This window comes from Motacilla alba, chromosome 1 (assembly GCF_015832195.1).
Source record: "Motacilla alba alba isolate MOTALB_02 chromosome 1, Motacilla_alba_V1.0_pri, whole genome shotgun sequence".
Taxonomy (NCBI): Eukaryota; Metazoa; Chordata; class Aves; order Passeriformes; family Motacillidae; genus Motacilla; species Motacilla alba.
Window position 1 is genome coordinate 74,682,052 of NC_052016.1, and position 24,951 is coordinate 74,707,002.

Sequence of the window (24,951 nt, forward strand, 5' to 3'; positions counted from 1 at the left end):
AAAGATCCCCACGTGGGAGATTTCAGAGCCAACGGGGTGGAAGAATTTCAGTGTTTTAAAACACTTTCTGATGAAAACAACTCTGTTCTTATAAAAGATTCCTCGGTCTCTGATCCCACCAGGCTGGCACTGTGGAGAGACACCAGCAAATATAAGCAGATGGGTTATCACATTGGTGCCCTTCCTTCCACACTGCAGTAACTGTTACTGATACAGACTTGTGACTTGACAGAAGTAACACATTTACTACAAACACAGGAGAAAAAAAAAAACAAAAAACCTCAACCAGCAAAAATAAAAATCTAACTTTGTACATCAACTGATAAACAATTAATGCTATACAGTATCCAGAGGAAATCTGGCAGACCTAATTCCAGCCCGCATCTGGGAATTAAGAGTGGAGCACAGCATACCCAGTAGATTGACTAGCTATGGTCCATCACTGCTGAAATCACTGGAAATATATTTTTTCATTAACAAAAGCAGAAACTCACATAATAGCATATTCAATAAATTTTGACTTTTTTTTCTGATAACCTGGTTTCACATTAGGTAAAAAAATGCATTTTTTCTGTGCAACATTTTATAAAGAAATACTTGCCCGGGCTCTTTTAGAAGAACTAGCAACTGACATAAGATTAGCACAAAAGAATTCTTAAGCTGCATATAGCTCACAAAAACCAGAACCTAATGACATCATTAACTCTTCTGGAAACTTGCTATGCCCAAAAGCAAATCTTTCCCTTCAAGCAAAAGTGCTAAGTAGCCCTGATCGTTAGGAAGTTTTGCTAAAGATCAAAGAGCAATGGCACATTTATATTCAGAATAACATAAGAGTCCGACTCTTGCTTGAAGCCAAATACACAGCTGAAAAGGACACACAGGAGTTGGGTGTTGTTATTACCACCTACACTTAACTATTTCACTTTTTCAGTTTCCTTGTCCATTTTCCATGCTGAAGAGATATTATCAGCTGAAGTAGAAAAATAGAAAAATCCACACCAACCAAAGTGGGTAAATTGGTTTGATAAAATTTAGACCCTGCAGCCTTTTAACATTAGAGCTTCTTTCCAAAATGCACCTACTTTGAAATGACAAAGGCTCTAAAACTTTTGCAATTATCATTACCACTATAGAACTAACAGCAGGTATGCTTGGTTCATAAGTGCTTTCCATATATTTAAATATATAACACTTAGAATAATTACCCAACCTATTATGAGCATCTTATATCAAGTCATGAATTATCATCTCATTTTACTACATACAAGACATATTTTCAGAGATGTATGTCGCTTGTCCTGCCTGAAGAGCTTTGAAAGTCCTCAATAAGAAAGCATGATGGCTGAATGGATTCAGGTCATTCTAAAGAAAGGTTTAGTTACTTTCTTTAGAGAAAAAGGAAAAAAAAAAAAGGAACGATTACCCTTGCTTTCTGCAGAAATTATTAAGGCAATTCACTTGTTTTACATCCTGTGATAAAATAAACTCCACTGTCATGCTGCCTGGAGCTCCTGTATCTCATCCATTATGTAAATCTCCAAAGAGTAGTTCAGCAAACATCATCTCAGTTCCACTGCACTTAAGACAACCTACACATCCAAGTTAATTTTCGTCTTCCTAAGACCAACCGGCACTCCTTACTTCTTAATTTGCAAGAGAGATTCTCACTGTCATCTCACTTCAGAAACACCTAATCCCATGTTCATATGATTTTAAATGAAACTCAGACTGTACTCTAAATGTTTGGGTTTTGAGGGTTGTACCATACTCTTAAAAAAAAAAAAAAAAAGGACAAACAAAGCCAAGGAAAAAATAATGTTTTGTATCTTGTTATGTCTAAGACACTTTTTGTCATGTGTTTAGCCTTTAGTGGTTGGGGGTTTTTTTGTTTTTTTTTTCCCTAATAAAAATACTGAAATACTTTAATATTACTTAAAAATTAAGGTGGAAACTCAGGACTTTTACCTATAATGTTTGAAAGCCTAGGCTTTTGTTTTCACTGGAGCTATGCCCACATGTCCATCACAGCTGACTAAAATCACAGCTGTAGCTGACTGCAATCAAACTGAACACCAAAAAACTTCAGTAAATAGCAAAGTTCAAAAGAAGGTGACAGCCTCAAAGCAGAGAACTTGCCCTTTCCTGACTCATCACCAGACCTCTGCGTAAGAAAGACTTAATGAATCACCACGTGGGAAGCACAAGAGTGAGATTTAGATTAATACTGGGAGCTTGTTTTCTCTTTTAGACACATGTCCTTGGGTATAGGAAATACCATATCCAGTGGAATCATTATTCAGGTCTGTTAGCAGTGGATATCAGTATTAAACTAACTGTCTTCTCCTTATGTGCTAGCTACTGAATTCTAACACATTCTTCTACGCCATCATATGAGAAGTGACAAATTGCCATTGTTCAACATCATGCTCTCCACAGGATGTCAAAAATACTAAAATCCAAATGCATTTATCTCTACCACTAAATTCTTATTGTCAGATATGTTGGAAAGGAAAACAAGAACACACAGTATTTCAGTATCTGGCTCGATGTATTTTAATCAGCACCACTGTTCAGATGGAGAAGATTCTTCTCCTCCTAATCATAAAGAAAAGATTAACTCCAAAATACAATAAGTTGTGATGCTTCATAACACTGAGAATTAGTATCTCCACACAAGAGAAGTATCTTTTTTTCCCCCATGCAAACTTACATGCTTATAACTAATGACCAGAAAGAGGTCATTATTAAATAAGCTGAAGTAGCAAGTCCTGTATATCTGTTTATAAATTGTTTTATTTGATGGACCATGCTCAAGAGAAATGATGATTATTCTGTTTCTTGCAAACTGTAAACCTGAGAGTATGTATTTAAACATTTTTGTCCCCATTAGGCACTTTGGAAACTGGTGTCATACTTCTGAAAATACACACATTAAAATGGTCTTGTCAAACAGCTTTGAAATTAAATGCCTTGTGCTTCCCTCTCTGGAGCAGTATAAATTTAGTCATTACTAGAATTAGTATAATTGTTCACTAAGTGCACTAGGATTAAAAGGTGAAATGATGGTGGTGACTGCTCTTTCATTCCCGAGTGACCGCATGGCAGCAAAGAAGTCAGGCAGCAAGAGCAGGGATGCTCAGGGGTGTTTTGGAAACCCAAGGGCTGGAGAATGAGTCCAGCAGAGTGGAGCCTCGTGTACTCACAGTGTCTGTACCATCCTGTCTTACAGGGAGAAGAGATGTCCTTCCAGGGAGGACAGAGAAATCCCATGGCAAGAACTGTCCTCTGGAGATGCTTATTGCTCTCTGCTGACTAGTAGAAGACAGGAGCCTTCAGCAAAATGACTGAAATTGAAAAGAAGGAATCCAGGCATTCAAAATCTAGTTCCCTGTGGATTATGTCCCATCAGCTAGAACTAGGCCCCAGAAGAGATGTCAAGGCTGAAAATGGAACTGAAGAAAATGGTTTGAAACAAGACAGTGGTTTGGAAACACCAAACCAGGTTTCTTCCAAGTCACCTAATTTGTGCAGCCCTGGGCCATGCCATGAGGTGAAACAAAGCCTGCTGGGCCAGGACATGCATGGAAACATTTCCTGATCTAAGCCAAAGCAGTAATGCTCTTGGCTAGCTTCCCACAATAGCCTGAACCGAGGAAATGCTCACCTGAAAACTTCTCACTGAGATCTTTAGGCTGTTTCCACCATTCTACTTCATATATAGCCTACAAGATGAATTTTGGAGACAAGAGGCCATGGTATCAGTTTCTGTTCCACCCGAGATGCAAGAACTCTGTTTTTAACATATCTCTCCTTCCCAGTAGGGGAACACCAACACACACCACACATTTTCAACACCAGAAATGGGAACTAAGGGTGTCTTGGCCCACATTATAAAGTTATGTGTTATTTTATGCTCACAGGCTAGTTTTTGTTAACTCTGCTCGCAGCTCTTGCTGATCTTTTCAAAAATAAGGTTTTTTAAATTTTTGTTCACTCCCATAATTACTTAAAAACCAAAGAAAACCCTCAACCTGACAAAAAAATCCTCGAACTTCAAAAAAACAAAGCAACATTTACAGGAGGACTGTGATCACAGGATGCATTTTAAAGCTCCCTATGACCTTAAATAATCAGATGAAGTTACCATACCCCAAGCCTCATCATCAACAGCAGTAAGTAATACAAATTATAGATGCTAACGCATTTACTAAGTAAGATCATAAAGGGTTATCTATTAACTTCAGAAGTAGTTTAAGCAGCACTCTACAGAACTGAGTTATGTCAGCAGGTGCTGAAGCAAGCTCTTAAACAGCTTTCACCTACATTCACAATTTACTACCCACAGACCATCCTCACCACCTATCTCTTTATGGAGAAGTGATCCAGGCAGCACCAGCAAGATCTACCTTTGCTTGAAAATGACTTTTAGTAATTTTCATGACTTGAACTGTGAAAAGAACATTTTAAATTTTCCACATTTTTTCACATTTTGCCAGTTCTAGACAAACTACTCACCTGTAAACTACACTATAATGTGAGCTGCCTTACTCCCCCACACATCACCTCACATGAAAATTGCTGCCATCCTCTTTTATGCAATTCTCCATTCTTCCTATTTCAAAAAAATGTATAATAAAAAGCATTTTAATTCAAAAACCAATATACCTAAAATATTCCGCAGATGCTCCAAGCAGAGCAGAAGTCTGTGCAGACACTGATGCAAACCCTCCATATCACTATTGAGCCAAAGACCATTCTCCCAGTTACGAACAAAGCCTTTTGGGCAACTTTGCTCTGACTATTTGAGAATACAACCTTATTTATAACCTATGAAGTTATCAGTATTGATTTTAGAGCAAAGCTTAAAATTTTGCAGAAGACCAGGCTTTGACAGGGCAAGTCTAACTCACCCCATGCCTACTTTCTATGCCTTTCTAAAGGGTGAGAGTGCAAAGAGACACAGCTATCTTTAATCAGTAAAATAACACTTCTGAAATATACTGAATTTGTAATACATAAAATTTTAAAGCAATAGTTAGGATACCCCATGGCTGTTTTACCCCCAATCCACATTGGCAGAAACTAAATACAAAAACAAAACCCTCAAAATCATAGCCCAGTTTTATTTAAACAAGGTCAGATCACAAGCCAACTGCTAAATATGATTTGTCCATAATCTACATGTATGTGTGTCACCAAAAGAGTTAGGAAATGAATGGAACGTAGCCAAGACCCAGGATCCGTAAACAAGAAACTAAGATTGTGAAAGCATCTGTCCGGCAGAAATGAAGAAAATGAGCTGTGTAGAACAAATTTTGTATTGTTGTTCATAAGGAAAACCTAGTAAGAACACCAGAGTCTTTCCAGAAATCATTCCATAACTTAGTAAATGCAAGGAAAACAGGAAAGAGTTCATAGGCAAACTCACAAAGCTGAAGTGAGGTTTGTTGCAAACCATCTTAAATGTCTTTTTCTCCTTGCAAAATTTCGGTGTTGGAAATGACCCCAGCAATTGTTCAGTCATGGGCATTAGCTCCAAATTCACCTCACCCCACCTGCAGTAGGGCTGAGCCTACACTGAGCAAACCTGAGGCTACAGTGTGTACTATGCACAGCCTCCCAGCACCCACTGGGAAAAGACAGGAGCAAGAGCCAGAACAGTATGTGGCTGCTGATGCAAGGAACAGGAAAAGAAAGAAAATCACTGCTGCTCCTCCCTTTCCACAACTTAAGATTTGGGGAAGAGCTTTCCTCCCACTCTACAGTTTCAGCATTAACTTTCACATTTTTCAGTGACAGCAAGTAAAAGCAGATCTGTCCAATAAATATGACTGAGCTCCAGACAACTGCCTGCTATCTATTTACATAGTGAAATATTCATTAAAAATCAACTGTTAAGGGACCCATCTTGATAAATGCTAGACAACAGAACTTCACATCCCCCTGCCTTGCTGAATGGGGCCATCAGTCATTTTTAAGTAGTCATTTGTTACATTGTTTTATCCAACTAATTTATAATCACAATGAATTAAGACAAAACATCAAACTACAGCCTCTTTGCCTGAGAGTAATCTAAACTGAAAAGCGCATGACAAAAAGATAGATTGATGGTCAGTGCAAAGTAATTCCCTCGAGATTAATACATTTTACCAAGTTGATGTTTCTAGTCATAATTATATTCCAAGAATCCACTGAACGATGCTAGATGAGAAAGACTCCTTAAGAGCAGCCGCTTTCTTTCTAGAAAAACTGCATTTGTTTGCAATGCAGAGGGGACAGCTGACAAGCAAAACCAAACATATCACTACACTGTTACCACTATACTCACTATGCAAATAAAACCATAAAACTTCCTTGAAACATTCTCAAATACATTTCACAAAGTCATTTTCTTATCATGACCAGAATTTAAAAAACATTAAAAAGCAAAAATATGAAGTCAAATGAATCCAAATTCCACACAAAACCAGGGCAGATCCTGAATCAGATGAGATGACCCAGGGGCTTGCCCAGCCAGCAGTGGAGCGTGGGGTAGAGCCCTAGGCCTGCTACCAGCAGCTAGCAGGTTCTGCACCCTCCCATGCCCTGCTACATGCAGGAGCCAGAGGAGGTGAGGCAAGGGCACATAAGAGGTTCGGAGATTTCTGAAATGGGGTGGGCTTTCAACAGTTCAGAAACACATCCTTGAGTCCCTTCTTCTAAACAGTTGAGCTAAAGTTTGCTCTTGGTTGGTTTGCTTTCGGTTTTTTTTGAAGACATGACAGACAGAAAATTAGGAGTCTTCCTTACACCATTAAACTGAGTGTTGTTCATCACTTTTCCAACATTAAATAACTTAGAACATCATTAAACCCGATCAACTGAACTGCCCAGTGTTATTTCTGGAAGCTGCTCATGAAACCACAGTGTGAGTGGTGTCACTGCACCCACGGTCACTCATTAAGAACAACCCAGATCTGTGCTTTTCCAATCTAAACAACCTCTTTTTCCCCTTTAGTTTTGCCTCTGACCTTCTTTCAGTCCTGTTTACCTGGTTTTGAAGTCTTGATCTTTATTTTGCCCAGAACCTTTGAGCTATAGTTTTTCTCTGTCAGTTACCCATTTCCATGCCAGTTCCTACCGAAGTCTCACCCTCCCCTACACCCCCATTCAGCTACTGTACACTGAAATACATTAACTTTAAATATCTGATTCAACAGACAAATGAATCTCTGGATGCAGCTGTCAGGATTATGGAAAAAGCAGAAGCATCATAAGCTGCATGCATTCAAGATACATATTTGCTGCCAGGTTTACTTTCGCATGTTTCTTTTTTCTGCTAGATATTAATCTAACCTCATTTTATGAGACAGAAAGAATTATGTTCATTTTTCCTTCATCAGTTGCATATATGCCTAGATATCACTTATACAACACCACGTTTACATATATTTTGAGGCAGGCCCAGGAAGACCTTAAATATACCAATCTAACATACAGTCAGTGCAACACAAGTTGTTTACACTCCCAACAATACACTAACATTTTAATGTTAGCAGTGAAAATCTTTCAAAACTAGATTAGGAGAAGAGCAGTAAAACAAAAAGCTTAGGCAGGGTGCTGGCTGAAATCCAATCTCTTCCCTACTGGAGCCAGAACTTTATCAACTGATCTTAACAGTGACCACAGAGAAGCCTTCTCCACCTCTATTGCTTAAGTTTTCTTGAATAATTTCTTCCCAGAAAAGGCATTTTTAGCCTTGAACTTCAAATTCCTCCATGAAACCACATTTTTTTTTCATTCAGTGATATGATTTAATCACTTTCCTGATATAAAAGACTACCAGTAGGATTCAGAGTCCTACATTTGCAAAGGCTGCCAAACAGAATACATGTAAAGAAATAACTCAGTACCTCCTTCCTTATCTGCACATATTTAGAGCAGCTTCCCCACAATTACTGTGGGATGTCATCCGAAGGGCATGAGAGAGTGGAACTATGGCTTGACAAGGAAGAGATCACCCTGTCCTCCAGTTCTTCCTTCCTCATTCCACCACTCTGTGTTAAAGCAGAAAAGCAAAAGCAGAGAGACGAACAGCGATACAGAGCTAAGAGAGATTCAGCTCTCATGCAATTACAGAAACCTGCAAAAAGGTCAAATTCTTCCCAGAGTCTTTTGCTTTTGCTTGATCTGGAAGCCGTCCCGCCTCTGCACAGACTCTGGCCATGACAGCCCCCTCAATAAATAAAGCCTTAACATTTTCTGCCCTGGTGTCACTTCCCAAACCAAATACCTAAGACATAGCCTGTTCCAGACACTTCCCAGTCCAACACAGAACATTACCACACTACGGTAGTACTGCTCTGTGCTGTCTCCTGGAAAGCAAGAGTAGCCCACTGCAACGAAATAATTAGTTTGGTGTTTTACCCTCTCACACTTTTTGTCAGTGAAATGCCTCCCTGAGTCTGTAAATACAAGATTTTATCACCTCACTTCTGAAAGATGCAAGTAAGGCTTGAAAAGCATCCGTTTTTCACTCTGCTATTCATAGCCAAGAGATCTGAGCAGGGAAGCGTTTGCTCTGCTATGACGCTGGCCCATCCCAAGCTAGAAGACATCGGTATGGGCAGCAGCCACTGACTTGTCAGCAATCAAACCAAAGGGAAATTCCTCAAGACTTTGTGCTCTGGTTTTAGCAGGCAACAACTGCTGCCTCATGAGGGCATATGGGCCCCTGACCCCATGGAAAAAATTGTGTACATTTCTGCATAGCTACTAATACCACTTTGTCTCTATCAGGGTTTAAATTTGGCTCTGGGAGGCTGGAGGTGTTTTCTGGGACCTGCAGCATACAAAGCAGATGTTCTATGGATGCTTCTGAAGATTGTTTTGCTGGCTGTTATTTCAGGAAACCAAATTCAAAGACACACATGACTCCCTCAAACCTAATGCTGCTTGTGAATTTAAAGGTAGCTGGAATCAGCATGTCCACTCTCTGTTGCGAACACCCAAGACGTTTACCCAAGAAGGAATTACACTCTTCTGTATCCAGGTCAGTAGTTCATAAACTGTAACACTTCTGAACCACTAAGAGCTTGATAAAACTGAATTATCACTGAGAAAAATAAGACTCTGTCCTCTTGAATTACTTTGCTAAGTTAACAGAACTGTAGACTTGCATTTCTTGTACTGAACTAATACTGTGCTTTTGAAAAACAAGCCTGGGGTTTTTGCTGGTTTTTTGATCATTCCCACACCTGACTGGGATTCAGGGGTTGAAAGAAGCTCTCAAGGAAACAGGCTTCCCACAATAACACCCCTCCTTGACTATAAAGAGCTTTCAGAATATTTTATATAGCCAAGTTGCTGCACAGCATCCCCCTGGACTGTGCCCTGCATCCCACTGTACCACACCCTGCATTTGTTAACACAATTCATTTGCTCTGGTGTAAATCCACAGGCAGCATCATCTGTGTTTAAACAGCCTTGGTGGGAATTGGTTATCACAGAATCCCAGAAAAATATTATCCTTCGTAGTCACCAATAACTCAGATTGGCAGAGGTCAAAGCTTGGTGTATTAAAACAGTAGCCAGTCATGGAGGTCCACCAATAGCTTCTTCCTTTTCAATGATCACAGAAAACTCACAGTGTAAAACAACCTTCTATCACAAGAAAACAAAGCACCAAGATAACTTTCAAAGAGATCATCTCCTGTTTGACTTCTTAAACAGCACCCATCAATGTGGCATCTGAGTGCCACTCCACAACATACTAAGCATCATAGTCAGTAGCTATAATGGAAGACAACATCCCTCTAAATTCTCCCTTCATCCTTGCATGGAAGAATGATGAACACCACTGTGTGTGAGCCCACTCAAACACCTAGCTTCAAAGGAATTGCCTATTTCCTTAACATACTGCTGGTTTTTCTGCTTACATTCAGGTATTGTCAGCAAACACTGCATTAAGCCACGGCTGTTTAGCTACAGTATTCCCCTGCCTCAAAGACAATACAGCATACAAAGCTCAGGCCAGTTATTGAAGCTGTTCTGTTTTATAACAGTGTAAAGGTTTGATACCGGCATTAATACACATAATGCATATGGCTGTAAAAATGTCAACCAACTTTTATGGCTTTCCTCTTCATATGAATATTCAGTCATCCATTTGTCCCTAGATCCACTTCAATCCTGAAAAAGAAGATATTAAATCATTTCATTTGTGTATTTTCTGAGAAGTTCAATAATTTCTCAAGTATATTGTGTATGTAAATACAAAAAAAAATCTAACCACAGACGTCTATTCCATAATAAAACAGAACTCAAAGAACAGTAATTTTATAAGCACTTAAACAAAAATGGATAAATATGACAAAAAAGTATATTGGAGAAAGCCTTGTGTTTCTTCTTAACCAATGATTTTAGTCAAAGCTCTGTGTTTTTAACTTCTGAGCTGCTATTTCAGCTCACTAAATCCCAACTGCTTTAATTAGTCTTCTGAGCCTACTATGTACCAGTACTCTGCATTTGTACAGGTAAACTTTCCAGCAACTACAGAGGGCGAGCATTCTTTACCAATATTTCAAACTGTATTTCCCAGAAATACTATGCACTATCCCAACAGTGACACATTAAAAAAACTGTTCAAGACCATCACAAAATCTGAATAAGTATTTCTTTCAGGGTTTCCTATGGATACATGATCAGTTTAGTTATGAGGGCCACAAAGAACAGAGGGCTGCAGCATCCTTCCTGTGAAGAGGGGCTGAAAGAGTTGGGCTTGCTCAGCCCAGAGAAGAGAAGGCTCTGGGGAGACCTTACAGCACCTTCCAGTACCTAAAAGGGCTACAAGAGAGCTGGAGAAGGACTTTTTACATGGGCACATACCATAAGACAAAGGAATGTTTCCTTTGAAACATACCATGTTTCAAAGGAAATGAGGAGAGATGTAGGTTAGATGTTAGAAATAAATTCTTTACTGCGAGGATGGTGAGGCATTGGCAGAGGTTGCCCAGAGAAGTTGTGGATGCTCCCTCCCTAGAAGTGTTTGAGGCCAGGCTGGATGAGGTTTTGAGCAACCTGACCTAGGATGTGGCATCCCTGCTCATGGCAGGGAGGTTGAAACTAGATGAACATTTAAGTCCCTTCCAACTCAAGACATCCTATGATTCTATGTTATTCTATAAAAGAAAAAAGCATATAGAGATTCAAATATTATATTATTTTTGTGATGCTCCTTCAGGTTTAAGAACATAAACCCAGTAGTCCAACTTTTTAAAAAGGCCTTGGGGGAGAAAAAAATCTTCATATGTCCAAAATTTAAATAATAGACAGGATGTCTGAAACCCCTTGACAGAATATTTGCATGTATCTGGAAGCAAATGCTACTTACATATGTCTCTCTTAATAATGGAAATGGTGTGAAGTCAACAATCTAAATCTGCTGTCAGAGTTACAATAAACAATCTGTTATTTTTCTGTCATTCAAAATAAGGTCATCCTTCAAATACCAGTAGAGCATCACCTGCCTGATTTTAAACTACATTCCAGTACTTCATTACTGCTGTATAAACGACAACATGACAGGTTTCCAAATACTACACAAACTTTTAGAGTGAAAAGAAGACAAGAAGCTCCCTTAAGAAAATAAAAATAGTCCATTCATACAGTATGTTATCATACTGACTAAACATCATGCACTTGTATTTTATCTCTAAGAAAATATTAAGTTTAGTAGAAGAAAGTAAGTTTCAAATATTTATATGAATTATAAAAAGCTGCAAAGTCACCACAAACACTGACCTAACTGAACACCATAGACTGTAAGCATGCTAACTGTTGTAGACCATTTGTCTTCTCTCGTGCATCTTGTTGACTCTCTTTCCCTTTTGTTATTTAATCTACCTTGGCATTATTTGCATTACTTCAAAATTTCATGTAGCAGATTCCTTTTTTTTTTCTTTTAAAACTGAACACTTGAAGAACCACATCTGAGTTTATAACTGCTCTTTCTTCTGTGCCCTTGTCCAAAAATGGGACAACTGGACCACATTTTCCATATCCTAGACGTACACGATGTGGTCACCTAACCTGTACAGGAAATTACTTAGTCATTTCCTTTGTTTAAATTAAATCCAATGTATCCAAAAGCTTCATGGAGTCTCCATGAAAGAAGACAGTGTGACCTGTAATTGTTTCCAGTTCTCCAGGTTTTCTCATTATTATTCCTCTCTACATGCACACAGACACACATGCTCCTACAACACAACTTAGCTTCAAGTTACACACCAACGCTGGAGTCCTATTATGTTACGGTGGCTATGGTGACACAGCAAACACGGGTCTGTGTTTCAGAACTAACAAACCAATATCCAACCAGCCAGAGCTGCAGCTGTGGTTTTGCATTATTAAATCATGTCCAAGGGTCCTCCTCATGGAAAAGCTGCTTCTTTAGCAATGACGAGTAACTGGGTTTGCTTATTAATGCTCTTCAGGAATATGCAATTAACAAGCACTAAGTTGCCCACATCCTTGTACCACTGGGTGTTCTCCTCTATGGAAAGGCTTCTATTTTAGGTTGCTTTTGAGAAGATTAAGAGCAAACCTTTTTCCTCTGAAAATGACATTTAACTAGTAACTTTGCAAATGTTTGCCCAATTTTCAAAAGTGCTGAAAAGCCTTGACTTTGTATGAAAGGACTTCAAAATGCATATGAAAAAAGAGCCCATCCATTCTGCCACATGTGTCACCACCATGAAACCCACTCTGGACTTTGGTTTTCAGTCCCTTGCAGAAAGTGAAATGTTACTTTCTACTATCAGGAATATGAAATCAGACATTGAAGTCCAAGTAGAAACATCTTCCAATTTGCATCAAACAGGTTTTACAGTAGAAGAGAATCTACCCAATGAGACAGCTGCACAATATTTCCTATTTGAAACCTTTAAATTAAAAAGGTTCTTTAAGTAATCAGAGAGCAAAGCACAAACCAACATTTTCAACCAAAAGAATGAAATTTAAGCAGCAAACACGGAATTACGTCCTCTTCTACCCAAAGCCTAACTTTCACCTTAAAATGGTGTTTTAGGACCCCAGGAGTTTATGAATGCCACCAAACATGAGATTCCTTTTTCTACATCAAGAAGAAACCAAATAAATTTGGTTGGTTACACCTAGTCCATTTTGAAAACCTGTCTTGATCAGATTAGATGCCCTGGAAGTGTCACCCTGACCAGCAGAGCCACCCCCTGGTGGAGCTTAGCAAGGCTCCTGGACCACATTAAGGAGTATGAGAAGAGTTTCAGGATAATCATGATGAGCATATTTCAGGAATAACAGAAGTCCCTACAGGTGCAGATATAGCCTTACCTCTACAAATAGAACACTTTTGAACATATAAACCCACATTAGTTCATTAGTTCACAAGTCCGCACTGGTATCACTTTTACTTATCTTTTATATACTGACAATTTTAAAGGAAACTCACTTTAGTACATTAACAAATTACTCCTTCTGCTATTTTTACTCTTTTAAAATTCAGACAGGTATGGGAACATACATTTGGAAAATACCAACTCATTTGCAAAGTTAAGTCATTTGCTGTATCTGTATTTACCAACTTTTCCCTCTACAAAACAAACTCCTTATCTGGACATAAGTGGGCTAGTCACCCTCTTACACAATTTGTTTTATTTTTGAAGTATGCACTTTTCTTCTTGAAAGCCCTTAGATCTGTATTTTGACTTCTGCAACCCCTTTCAAAGGCCCTGAGTCACACCAAACTTACCCAAAAACCAGCATGACTTCTCCCAATCTCATCAAGACCACCCTGGCCATCAGGTAAGGCAGGATCACCGAAAGCTCAGTTTCAGCACTATTCAGAGATGAACACAGGTAAACCTCAACCCAGTGTTAAGGATAGCCACGCCTGTAGTAACAGTAGTCACACACTAGTCCTTTTTCCCCAAGTTTCTGACTCTTGCAGGGACATTCATAAACTTCCATAAAGCGACATTTTTCACAAGCTACAGATAAAATATACATTAACCATAAGCTACAGATCCACAACAGTCCCTGACACTTAAAACTGATACAGGATAGGAGATGCTGGCATACAGTCCAGCAATGTCCTGAGCAAATCCCAAAGTCTTCCTCAACTGCGTTCCAAGTGTCTCCCTTTTCTGACCTGGGTCTGGTCCCCAGGATATTTTTAAACCGAGTGCTGTACCACTGTAACTGAAACTAGCCAATACACTTTGCCACAAATCTGTCTGAAAAAAAAAACAAAAACTGAAATTCCAATATAAGGCACTGTCCCACCAGCAGTCACTACAAGCTGCAAGACAAACAATGTAGTACAGCCTAAAAGTCATTCAGTTTAGGTTAAGTGTAACTGCAGACCTCACAATACCAAAGGATCACTTCCTATGCAGCCTAACAACTGCGATCATAAGGGTTATTCTGTCTCCAGCTGAAGTTTTTGCTAATTTTTGATTGCAACTGCTGTTCAAGCAAGGACTTTATTATTGCAAAAATCACAGCAACCCCGGACGAGGGGAGAGAAAAATGACAAGGCATTTGACTCCATCTTCAGAAGGCTGATGGAGTACTTTATTCTATAAATCTAAAATTGAATCTGCCATGCACTCATCCTCGTTCTTCCATGACTCCCACTGACTGCTCCTGACTGTCAGCAGACAGTCCGACACTTTTGGCCCTGATAGGGCGAGGGAACAAAACATCCTCACTTTTGGGTAAACAATCCACATTCCATTCTACTTTTGCACAACACAGGCACAGCAAGTGATAAGAACTTTGCTTTCTTTCTCTGATATTCAGAGAATGTGAATCCCAGAAATATTCTTGGGAAAAACTTGTGCCCTGCTTTTCTCCATGAGGAGAAATGTAGCAACACTTTAGTATGCCAGCCCCCATGCCAACATCTTTGTTGCTCTGCTGTAACATCATAACAAAAATATCTAAAGTTGCTCAAAATATTTCTGAAAATTACCTTAATGCTTCAACTTCTGATTTTCAGATACTTTTATTAAAGTAAAGAGAAGCAGGAGGTAGAGAGTGGGATGCTTGTTGCTAGGTGATACCTAGCTCTCTTGAACTCCTAAAGACTGAAATATTTATCCAGACTCCCACAAAGAATGACATCTAGCAGAGAGAAGAGACACACACATGTACTAAAGTACATCAGGGTTCAAAGTAAGAAGCAGCAACCCTGCCACCTGCTTAGTCCCTAGGGCATCTGAGAAGACTGCAGTCAGGGATGGGGATGATACAGCTCCTCCTGAACATCTACCCCAGTTTTCGCTAAGCCTATATGGAGCGATGCCTCCAATACATTCAAGCCAAACCAGAATGGTCTCAATGCCATTGCAATTCATGGCAGCACAAGTAAATACATCCTTGGCTACCTGACCATAAAGCGGTGTTGTTTTCCTGATGCTTGAGTACTTTTCCCCAAACCACTATACTCTGACAACAGGTTGCCATTAAAAAAAAGCATGCAGTTGGCCAAATGTGGATGAACAATTAATCAACTGAACACACAACCTTCATGCCATGTTCCTCCCACTCCTCACTTTAAAAGGTTTATACTAAACATTCAACAAGTGCTTACACAGTCCTTCAGTAGAGGCTTAGAGGAATAAACATTATTCTTTACAGGATGTTTTATTTGACATTTATGAATTATTCTGAAGTGAACAGCTTCAAGGGTAAATCCCAGACCTTCTGAGTCTTCAAGATGAATTCCAAGAACAATTTGGTCCCCCTAGAACTTAAATGTCTGGTTTGACAACTATTAAAGATACAGAGAAAGACAATGTCTTTCAGTAATACTTAAAAAGCCTTGCTACTGCATCAACGTACACAAATGAAATCAGCATATATGCACACTGATAATATCTTAACTGCAGAATGAGACTTAGTTAAACTCTGGAGAAGTAGCGGAGTCCTCAAATGACTGGATTTAGGTAATAATCAGTGGCCAATCTAGAAGAGTGCAATAAATTGCAGGGAGCAGAGAAAAACTCAGCCAAATATTACTCCTTGACTTCTTATTCTAAAGGTAGTGAACTTCGACATCCAGTTGTTTGAAAGGATAGCTCTGAAACCTTGATACTCCCTTCACAATTCTAGCTTAAACAGAATGACATGGTTTTTCATTAGATCCAAACGAAACAAACAGTGATAAACACAATCATCCATCACTTTGGGCAGCTTCTCTGACATACGGAAATGCTCAAGTTACAGTGCAGGACAAGGTCTGTCAGTTCATCACCTTATCCCCACACACAGTTCAAACTCCGTTAAAATGAAAACTTTATTTAGCAGCCTGTGGACTATGTCAAAGGGCTTGATGAGCCTTTTCTTGTTACAAAAATTATAGCTTTTTAAAATATTTATTTACAAACTTGTATATATATATTAATATAAAAATATGCACATGTTCAGTCACAAATTTTTGATTTTTTTTTTTTAGAAAATAATTTTCTGAAGGAACGTGCAGAAAGCATACTTTCTAATACATCATTCAAAACAACACATATTTTAAAGCTTGGATGAAAAGCCTAACTCCATTTCTGAATTCACAAAGAACTGCAATTAATTTTAAAAAGTCACCTTTTCCCCTTCAGACTTTATTTTTCCCCTTTCTTCAGCAAACAGTATACTTTCCATATAAGGATTATTCAAGATTTGTATTCATAAGAGCTTATGAGCACCTCAAAGAAATATTTAAAATAATATTTAAAAGTGGTTATTCCTAATTCAGTTTGGGATTATGTATGTTCTGTTCGCGCATTTTGCTTGGACTTCAGATGAAACAAATGTGACTAGGTGTACAACAAATGAAGTCACACTTTAAATGAAAAGGAAGGTAAACCACAGGAAAACTGCTTGTGCCTCAAGAAGGATAAGAGGGAAGAGACCTGCTAGTGATTTTTCTATATCTCCACAATGGGGGAAGGGATAAAGATCAACCTCTCCAGCAGGAGAGTTCCGTCAAGACTAGATTGACACAATAGATGCTGCACAGGAAAGATCCTAACTTCATAGGTTTCTTACTCTTATTTTGCCCTGATAATACAGATTAGCATTACCAGATACTATCACCCATTGTCCCACTTCTGGTTTAATGCTTTTACTCAAACTAGGTTTATGCTCATTCCAGAATCAAGACAGCTTTACTTGAGGTACAGGCAGCAGTACTTAATTTCTCTTTTCAAAGTTGCAATATTATCTTCTATATTCTAGCTCATTCCAAAAACAAAACAAGGATTTTCTTTACCTTCTGTTAGGACACCACCAAATCCCAGAGACCATGAGAAGAATAAATAAGCCTCACACTTGTATGCACTTATAAATGAAATTACCAGATCTTAAGAACCAGTTTACTTAGGAATACAGTTTCTGTGTGGACCATATCTCTGATGTTTCTCAATGTGACGGCAACCTCCTGATTACCTGATGTGAGGGAGGGTGGATGAACCCCTAAGGCCTTATGCTACAAGTCCAAAGGAATGAGCACAACTTCACTGCACACCTGTATCAAAATCTGCTCTTTGGTCAAGCCAGCTGTAATGAACAGAGCTACCGGTGATTTAGCCTGCAAGAAAGTCTGAAACACATGAATGTGTGAAACAGGTTAATACTGCCTCAGATGGCAAATACTACCCTTAAATGACTCAAAAATTTTCAAAGTGTATCCTCACAGTTGACTTCAGAGGGAACACCAAGACAACTGAAAAATCAGAGCAGGAATAAAAAATGTAACACAATGTAGTAGCTTGTATAAACCCTGGCATGTCTTCCATTTTTACACTGTGCAAGATATTGTAAAAGAAGTTAGAAAATGGCAGTAACCACCATTCCACCACGGACAAAATACTGTGCAGCCCTCCATCACAGTGTCAAGCACTCTGAGCCAACTTTCACAGCAAAGATACTTAAAGAATAAGCAAAACCAAAGAAGTTGAGCCCATTAAAATTCCTTTAAATGAGGGAACAGAATTGTTCCCCCAAAGCAGCATAAAAAAGGTGAACAAGCTTCAAGGTTATCATCACCAGAAGGTAGTTGTAAAATCAGTGTTGATGTTGCTCAGGCCTGCATAGGCAGCAAGAGCCAACACCTTGTCCCACCGAGCCCCAGCGTGGAGATGGTCACCACTTCAGAAGTGCCCACACAGTCAACTTCTACCTCACTGCATCAATAAATGCAAGATAAGTCAGCAAAAACCCAAACTGCCTAAACAAATCTATTTTTCTCCTCCAAAGCAGAGGCGGCAATAGTAATGAGGTGGCCCTGACCTCTCTTAACTACAGCCACAGCATCTAAGGACAGGCTTCCACAATTTACCCTAAAGTTGGGAAAAAAAGACCAAAGAAAACCAAGCAAATATTATTCCAAGCTGCGATACACACTGAAGAAACCCAACTTCCAGGCTCAGTTATGCTTCTAAGAAATAAAATTATAAGCTGAATGCATCCTGCTCTACATAGTAGATAATGATATTCAGGTCCTATTCCTGCCTTTGTACGACAAAATCCAACACTGCATTTTTGACAACTTGAGCCCCTTCTTTTGCTTTTCATGAGAAATATATCAATAAAATGCTTTTTCAAGAAAACAGCATGGTATCTGCAGCACTCTATCTATCTATCTATGTGGCTGTGCAGTTACATAATCAGGCTCTAAACGAAGGGCACTACATGACAGTGATGCTGATGCTATCAATCAATTTAAGGAGCCTACTTGGCTGGCATCCTACAAATGTGGATGATGAGTGTCTATTTTAATAGGAAAGTACACTCTCTAAAATTGATCAATTGATCACAAGGGTTTCAATTAATAATTTTTAATGTCTTTTCTCCTAGCCTGCTCTTGCTTAGAAGTGCACACTGGCATTATTACTAATAAGCATCTCTCAGCGTATTGGAGGCAAAAGGCTCAGAAAAGGGAGAAATCCCAAAATCTGTCAATACAACATTCCCATCAGGCACTGACCAGCTTGAAACAGCTTCACTACCAGATTCAGCAGCTACAAATCTTTTAGCAGCAATCTGAAATCCAGAGAAAATCACTGAAGCATACTCATGCTCTTGATGCCTTCAAAAGGAATGAGGAGAATAAAATTTATCTTTGTACTGTTCCTAGAAAATTTCCACTGTAAACTCTCCCCAGCCTTTCAAGCTTCCCAATACATGGTAAAGCTCAGTGAAAGCCATCATTAACCTTAGGTAATGGTACACGTGTCTGGAGATCCACCCAACATACCCCTGGTGATATTCCATCAGCCTCCCTAGGCCTCATCATTTTCCTCCTTGTTTCAACAGCCCTCACATTTTGACAAGACACACAGATGCTCTGAGTATTTTCTTGTCCTTGCTTAGACAGAAATATATTTGCTTCTCCCCTTTGGAGAAGGGGGATGGTTGGGAAATAATTTCATGCAGAATTCCAGGGGGACATTAATCTGCAAATCTGACTACATACTTAAATCCAAAATCCAGAAGTAGCCTGATTTCCAAAGGTAATTTGTACTTTCCAGTCTCCTACTGAGATGACTGCAGCAGCCTGCAGGACTCACCATCTGCATGCAGCAAGCCAGTGACATTTCACTCTGCAGATCAGCACAGGCTAACACCCCCCTTAATCGTGGCTTGGCAATTGTTCACATTCACAGCCCAGAAACCTTAACCTGAAGAGCAACTTTAGCAGATAAAGTTCTTGGCAAGTGGCAGGTTCATCTCACGGACACCTACACCTGTGCTAGCTGCCCTTCATGGCTCTGCAGCTAAAGCACAGAAAGGGGTAGTGTAAGGGCCTGAGTCACTGTCACTGCAGCCAGTCCAGCAACTGCTTTTGACCAAAAATCATTTTAAATAAAACAGTACTTAGTTGTCTGCAAAGTGAAGGGTACATTAAGTTTTAAGAGCTTTGGTTTTCGAAACCAGTCTTAGGTTCCTTTGTTTTCCTGATCAAACACTCTAAATTTTAAGATTTAAGAAGAAACCATTTCAGTAGAGCCAGGAGGACTTAGAAAAACATCCCATTTTTACAAGAGCTTAAAGGGGAAAAAAAGGAAAAACAGAAAAGTAACTTGAGCTGGTTAAATACCACTGTCAAGCACCAGCCATGCTAAGTTTCCTGAACACCAAAGCTCATCAGTTGTATAGACATCACCATAAAAAAAATTATTACAAAAATCAGAAACTGAGAATGGTAAGAAAGTCACATTGCCTGGTTTAGTAAATGAGAGACAAAAACACTGCAATGAAAAAATCCTGTATTTTATGAGGAAACAAACAATTGTAAAGACTAAAGTTTTTTTTGAACTTGGCCAGACTGCTGATCCCATAATCTATGTCACCCCAGTGAAACAAATCAACTCCAAGTTTATGCTCACAATATTCTCACTCCCATAGCAGAAAGTGGACTCATATTTAATTATCTTTCAAGGAAGAGAATCCCACAAATAAATTAATAAACATAATTAATCACAAGAGACATGAAAACCAGTGGCAATACCACTGAGGAGAAACATTTTTTCTTCCCCCTCAATATTGCAGGTGTAACAAAAACAATGTGATGATATAGATGCTGTTTAGAATTAAAGATGCCTTCTACCCGAGACACCCAAAAAACTGTCCTTTCCTAACCTACACGACCCATAACCCCCCACAAATTATCTCGACTCAGAACACCATTAATTACATGAACAACTTGACTCACCACTTCCCCAAGGATTAAATTCAACAACTCATTGACAATCAAAGCTTTTGTTTTTCTACCAGTCCCCTTTGATTACTTTTTTACTTGCAGGTAACACCTGACATGATACATGACTTCAAATGCTTAAAGCGGTTCAACTGGCAATAGGAGACACATTAGCTGAAGATGCATTGGGGTATACCTATCCTCAGCTTATTGAATACACCTATCTGGTATTTTGCAATTATGAGGAAGCTTCTAAATTAGATCAACAGTTGAAAAATATTTCTGTAATTTGATTATGTAAGAGATAGCCAACACAAATTCTATTATTTTACCAATTTCAAACAGCTGCCCATCATCTACTTTCAGTATCTTGGAGTTCGCCATGCCTTTTCTACCAACTACCCCCTTTGGTGACACACATTCTTCCTTCCATGTTACTCTACGACAGAAACATTGCAGCTGTCCATCTCAAGCCTTAAGGATCCTCCCATCTTTCTCAGGTTCAAGAACCCTTCAGCCACCCTTGAGACACAGGGTCCTGGCCCAGGAAGGAAATGCTCCCCTCTCAACCACTGGACATCCCTTTCCACCTTCCCTTGCTTTCAGGATAGGCTTTTGGTAGGTGAGTTGGCAGCTTCTGCAGCTCAAATGCAGCTGCCTCTGTGCACATCCCATCATCAGTGCCATAACTGGCACCTTCAGAGCCCCACACTTCAGTGGTGTGAGCCTGTTAACCAGACCACCCTGTTCTCATCCCATGGAGTGAGCAGTCTCACGTTACACTGCCTGGCATTCAGTGGCTTCAAAAGAGTTTAAAATTACAATCTAGAACACGGTGATGTAGAATTTGCGAGCCCAACACTCCTCTGTGACTTGTCCCACCTATCCTCATCACTACTCTTTCTATAGCTCTCCGTTCATCCTCTTCCCTGAGCTTCAGTCTTGGGCAGACCACTCATCCAGTGGCATTAATCCAACAACAACCTTCTCAGTATCACTGAAAGTGGCTTTATTCCCACTAGAAAGCCAAATCCTGACTCCATCCTGCTGTTTAATCCATTACTATGAAAGATTTCAAGGCTGGGTTTCTTTTTAATACAAAAGCTAATTATTTCTTCCATATCCTAAGTTGTGCTCCTGCTTATTCATTAGGTACAAATATTCCCTGTTCTCCACCTTCTGAGTTTTCAGTATCCTGAATTCAATGCTAGCAGTAGAGAGGCCGGTGCTACCTACTCTAAGACACCATGAAACACAACCTGCCTCACGCAATGCTCTCCTACTGGAAAGGTTTTGTTACCAAAGACAAAGCAATTATGAGAGCATCACCACAGGAGCAAACTTCAGTTAATAACACCACCAGACGCAATCGAAGTACTGACAGTGGTCCAGAAGCAAACAGCAGATTTCGCTGCATGCTGGAATATTAAGACATTCTGAAAACAGTTTTATTAAAAGCAGAGGTAGCTGCAACAGTCTTTGTAATAAACATAAGGAATACTGCAAACAACTTACGCTCCCACAAGTGGCAAGTGTCATCATCCTAATGATAACCCCTACCGAGTTGCATCCTGTAGAGTTATCACAATTAAGATTCTGTTAAAATACCCATTACAAATATCTATTTTTAATTAACTGTAATTCAGACTTATAATATGAAGCAGGTTGAAACTTGATGATCTTGATGACTTTCATAAGACAATGAATTAAAGATTAGAAAAACAAAGATTAGCCTCTTGAGGGGAAAAAGGAAATCAAACCAATTTCAATATATATGGGAAAAAGTAATGTAAGTCAATAAAAATAAAAATTATAAATTTTTGTTACACAGACCAAGTTTTATAGATAATAAAAAAGTAAACCACTGAAAATAAGAGTCCCCTAAGTGCCCATTTACAGTTTAAAAAGAACAGAAACAAAAATCAGGGTTATAGCCTTGAAGTTGATATAGGAGAAAATATGGAGGTAAAAACAATGTCTGCTCTACGCTCTACTAGACCCTTCACAGCTTAGCTTAAAAAAATAAAAAGGAAAAAAGTAAATTAAAAAATGCATGCAGATATTTCTACAAACCCACACAGGGAATGCACATAAGGGTCAAAACCCAAACTGCTCCCAACAGGGCCATATTCAGCACAGGCAGATTTACTATTCCACCTTGGCCCACCAGGCCATGGTACCCAACCAAAGGCTTACAGCTGGGGAGGGCTAACAGGGCTTCTTACATTTAAGGCCCATTTTCATCAGCTCCATCACTTTTAGTCTTAATCCCATTCACGCATTAGTCAGATTATTTTGCTTTTCCAACTTGATACACAGAGAAAGCCCACTTCTCTCATCTCTCTTTCCTTTATCAACTGACCAAGTGACAACAACATGAGATCGGTCTGGTGACCCCTCCTCCCGTCTGCTTCCACGTCCTGCTGTGCACAGCAGGCACGCTTAAATACAAGTGTCAAGCAGTCAACAAATCTCAAAAAGCCCCTAATCTTAAGGGCATCAAATATGGTTTGATAAGTCATCTTCTTTTATGGAAAAAAAAACTCATGGACTGGGGCCAGCAGTTTAAAGGGCTTTGACAAGCGGAAAAGGATTAGAACAAGCCAGCACCATTTCAAAATGAAAAACAGACAGGTCTGGCTTCCTAATAAGCAAATTCACCAAAAAGCCACAAGCTTAACTGGAAACATCTTAACCTGCAGTGTGTCAGCAAATACAAGTAAGCTCTTTCAAATATGCACTGAAAGAAATAATGCCATATTTTCTTTATTGCTGTTTTTCTTATCTGCATTTGAAAAGAGCCCACAAGGAAACACTCTACTGAATGAGTTCAGGAGGAGCATATTATCTAAATATGCACATTTGTATTAATAGCCAGGGATGACATTCACAAACGTCTTCCTACTATCCTGTAAATGCCCACAAAACAAATCTCTACACTGTATTAGGGATGCAGAAGTTTCATGGAAGCTGCTCTTGAGAAGCTTCCTGAGGACCAGCATGCCAGAAAGGGCAAGTGCAGCACCTGCTCTCTCTTATGAGCTTTTCCATATCCTGCACCCAGTGTGCTCAGACTGTGACTGTTTCTGGACTCCGGAAAGAAAAGGAGAATAAATTCTCAAGACAAAAGACTTAGGAGATAGTCGTAAGATGCCTTCTCTTGAGAAGAGCAACAAGGATAAGACATAGCTGTGTCGAGGTCTACTGATCCAGGTCTCAGCTTCCTGCCCAACTCATCTCCTCCTCTTCCATCTCCCAAGCTAGACCAAGACAAAACACCCCTTCCACAGAAGCGAGGGGCATTTACACCATATTAAGCGAACATTAAACTTCAAGCAGCTGGTCTACATTAGCTTGAGCTGAAGCTGTCACCACTCTGGAGGCAAGGCCCCACAAGACCATGGCATTTTCTAAGCTGTTCCCAAACTGAAAGAACTGAGCAGGAAGGGGCTGCATAGCTAGAACAGTATCTGACTTTTTCCTCCACTCCAGCCAGCAGTATGCCAGACCAGGATTCTCATCACCTGGCCCTCTGCTGCTTTCACAATTTCATTTTCTCTGTTGCCACCTAAAGAGCCATCAACAGAAAATTCCAAATTTTAAGAACTAGGATAGAGGAAACCTCAAAAGATCATCTAGTCTCTCCCTAGCAATTCGCACCACTGTCATTACCTCAAAAAATCATTCCATCTTTGTTATATCTATTATAGACAAGCTTCACGAAAAGAATCACTGGACCTGCAAAGAAAAACTGCTTGTTGCACCAAGATTTCATCCCGATTAAAAGACAGAACATCTGCTTTAGCATACCACAAGGACCATAAAGAGAACAATACTCATGGTATGGAGCGGAGAGCTTGCCAGAGCTCTGATATTTACTTCAATTGCTCCTAAAGACATCTATAAAATAAATGTTTTTCAACACAAAATTAGGATTAAACCCTCCCACAAACATGACAAACTACATGTCTTTTAAGGATGTCTTCCAGATCAACTATCATAGATGATGTCTGCAAAATTATTGGAAGGAGGAAAGCAATATGAACTTCTATCTTAGAAGTTTTAGCTGTCCTGAACAGAAGGGAATGTAAGAACAATGTGTTTTCATTCCTCAGTATGAGATAATACAGTACTCTTTTAAATTGAAAAAAAATGCATACACACTACCAATCATTCCTCCAGCTTCTTTAAAACTGACTTCATACACAAGCTTTGTGATCCATGCCCTCCCAAAAACA

The 24,951-nt window shown here is 39.3% G+C and overlaps 1 protein-coding gene across 6 annotated transcripts in view; it reads right to left on the minus strand.

Moving 5' to 3' along the window:
* The window catches only part of KLF12 (Kruppel like factor 12), a 230,993-nt gene that overhangs the window by 155,128 nt on the left and 50,914 nt on the right, over positions 1-24,951 (minus strand). For 2 of the 6 annotated variants that reach the window (XM_038133364.1, XM_038133300.1), the window contains one exon: positions 10,110-10,173. The exons of 2 other annotated variants lie outside the window; for them this stretch is intronic. In XM_038133364.1, coding sequence (XP_037989292.1) covers positions 10,110-10,130 — 21 coding nt within the window. In that variant the 5' untranslated portion in view covers positions 10,131-10,173. Of the gene's footprint in view, positions 1-4,518; positions 4,538-10,109; positions 10,174-24,951 lie in introns of those variants that run through there. 2 more of the 6 variants (XM_038133292.1, XM_038133333.1) reach the window with 2 other exon arrangements.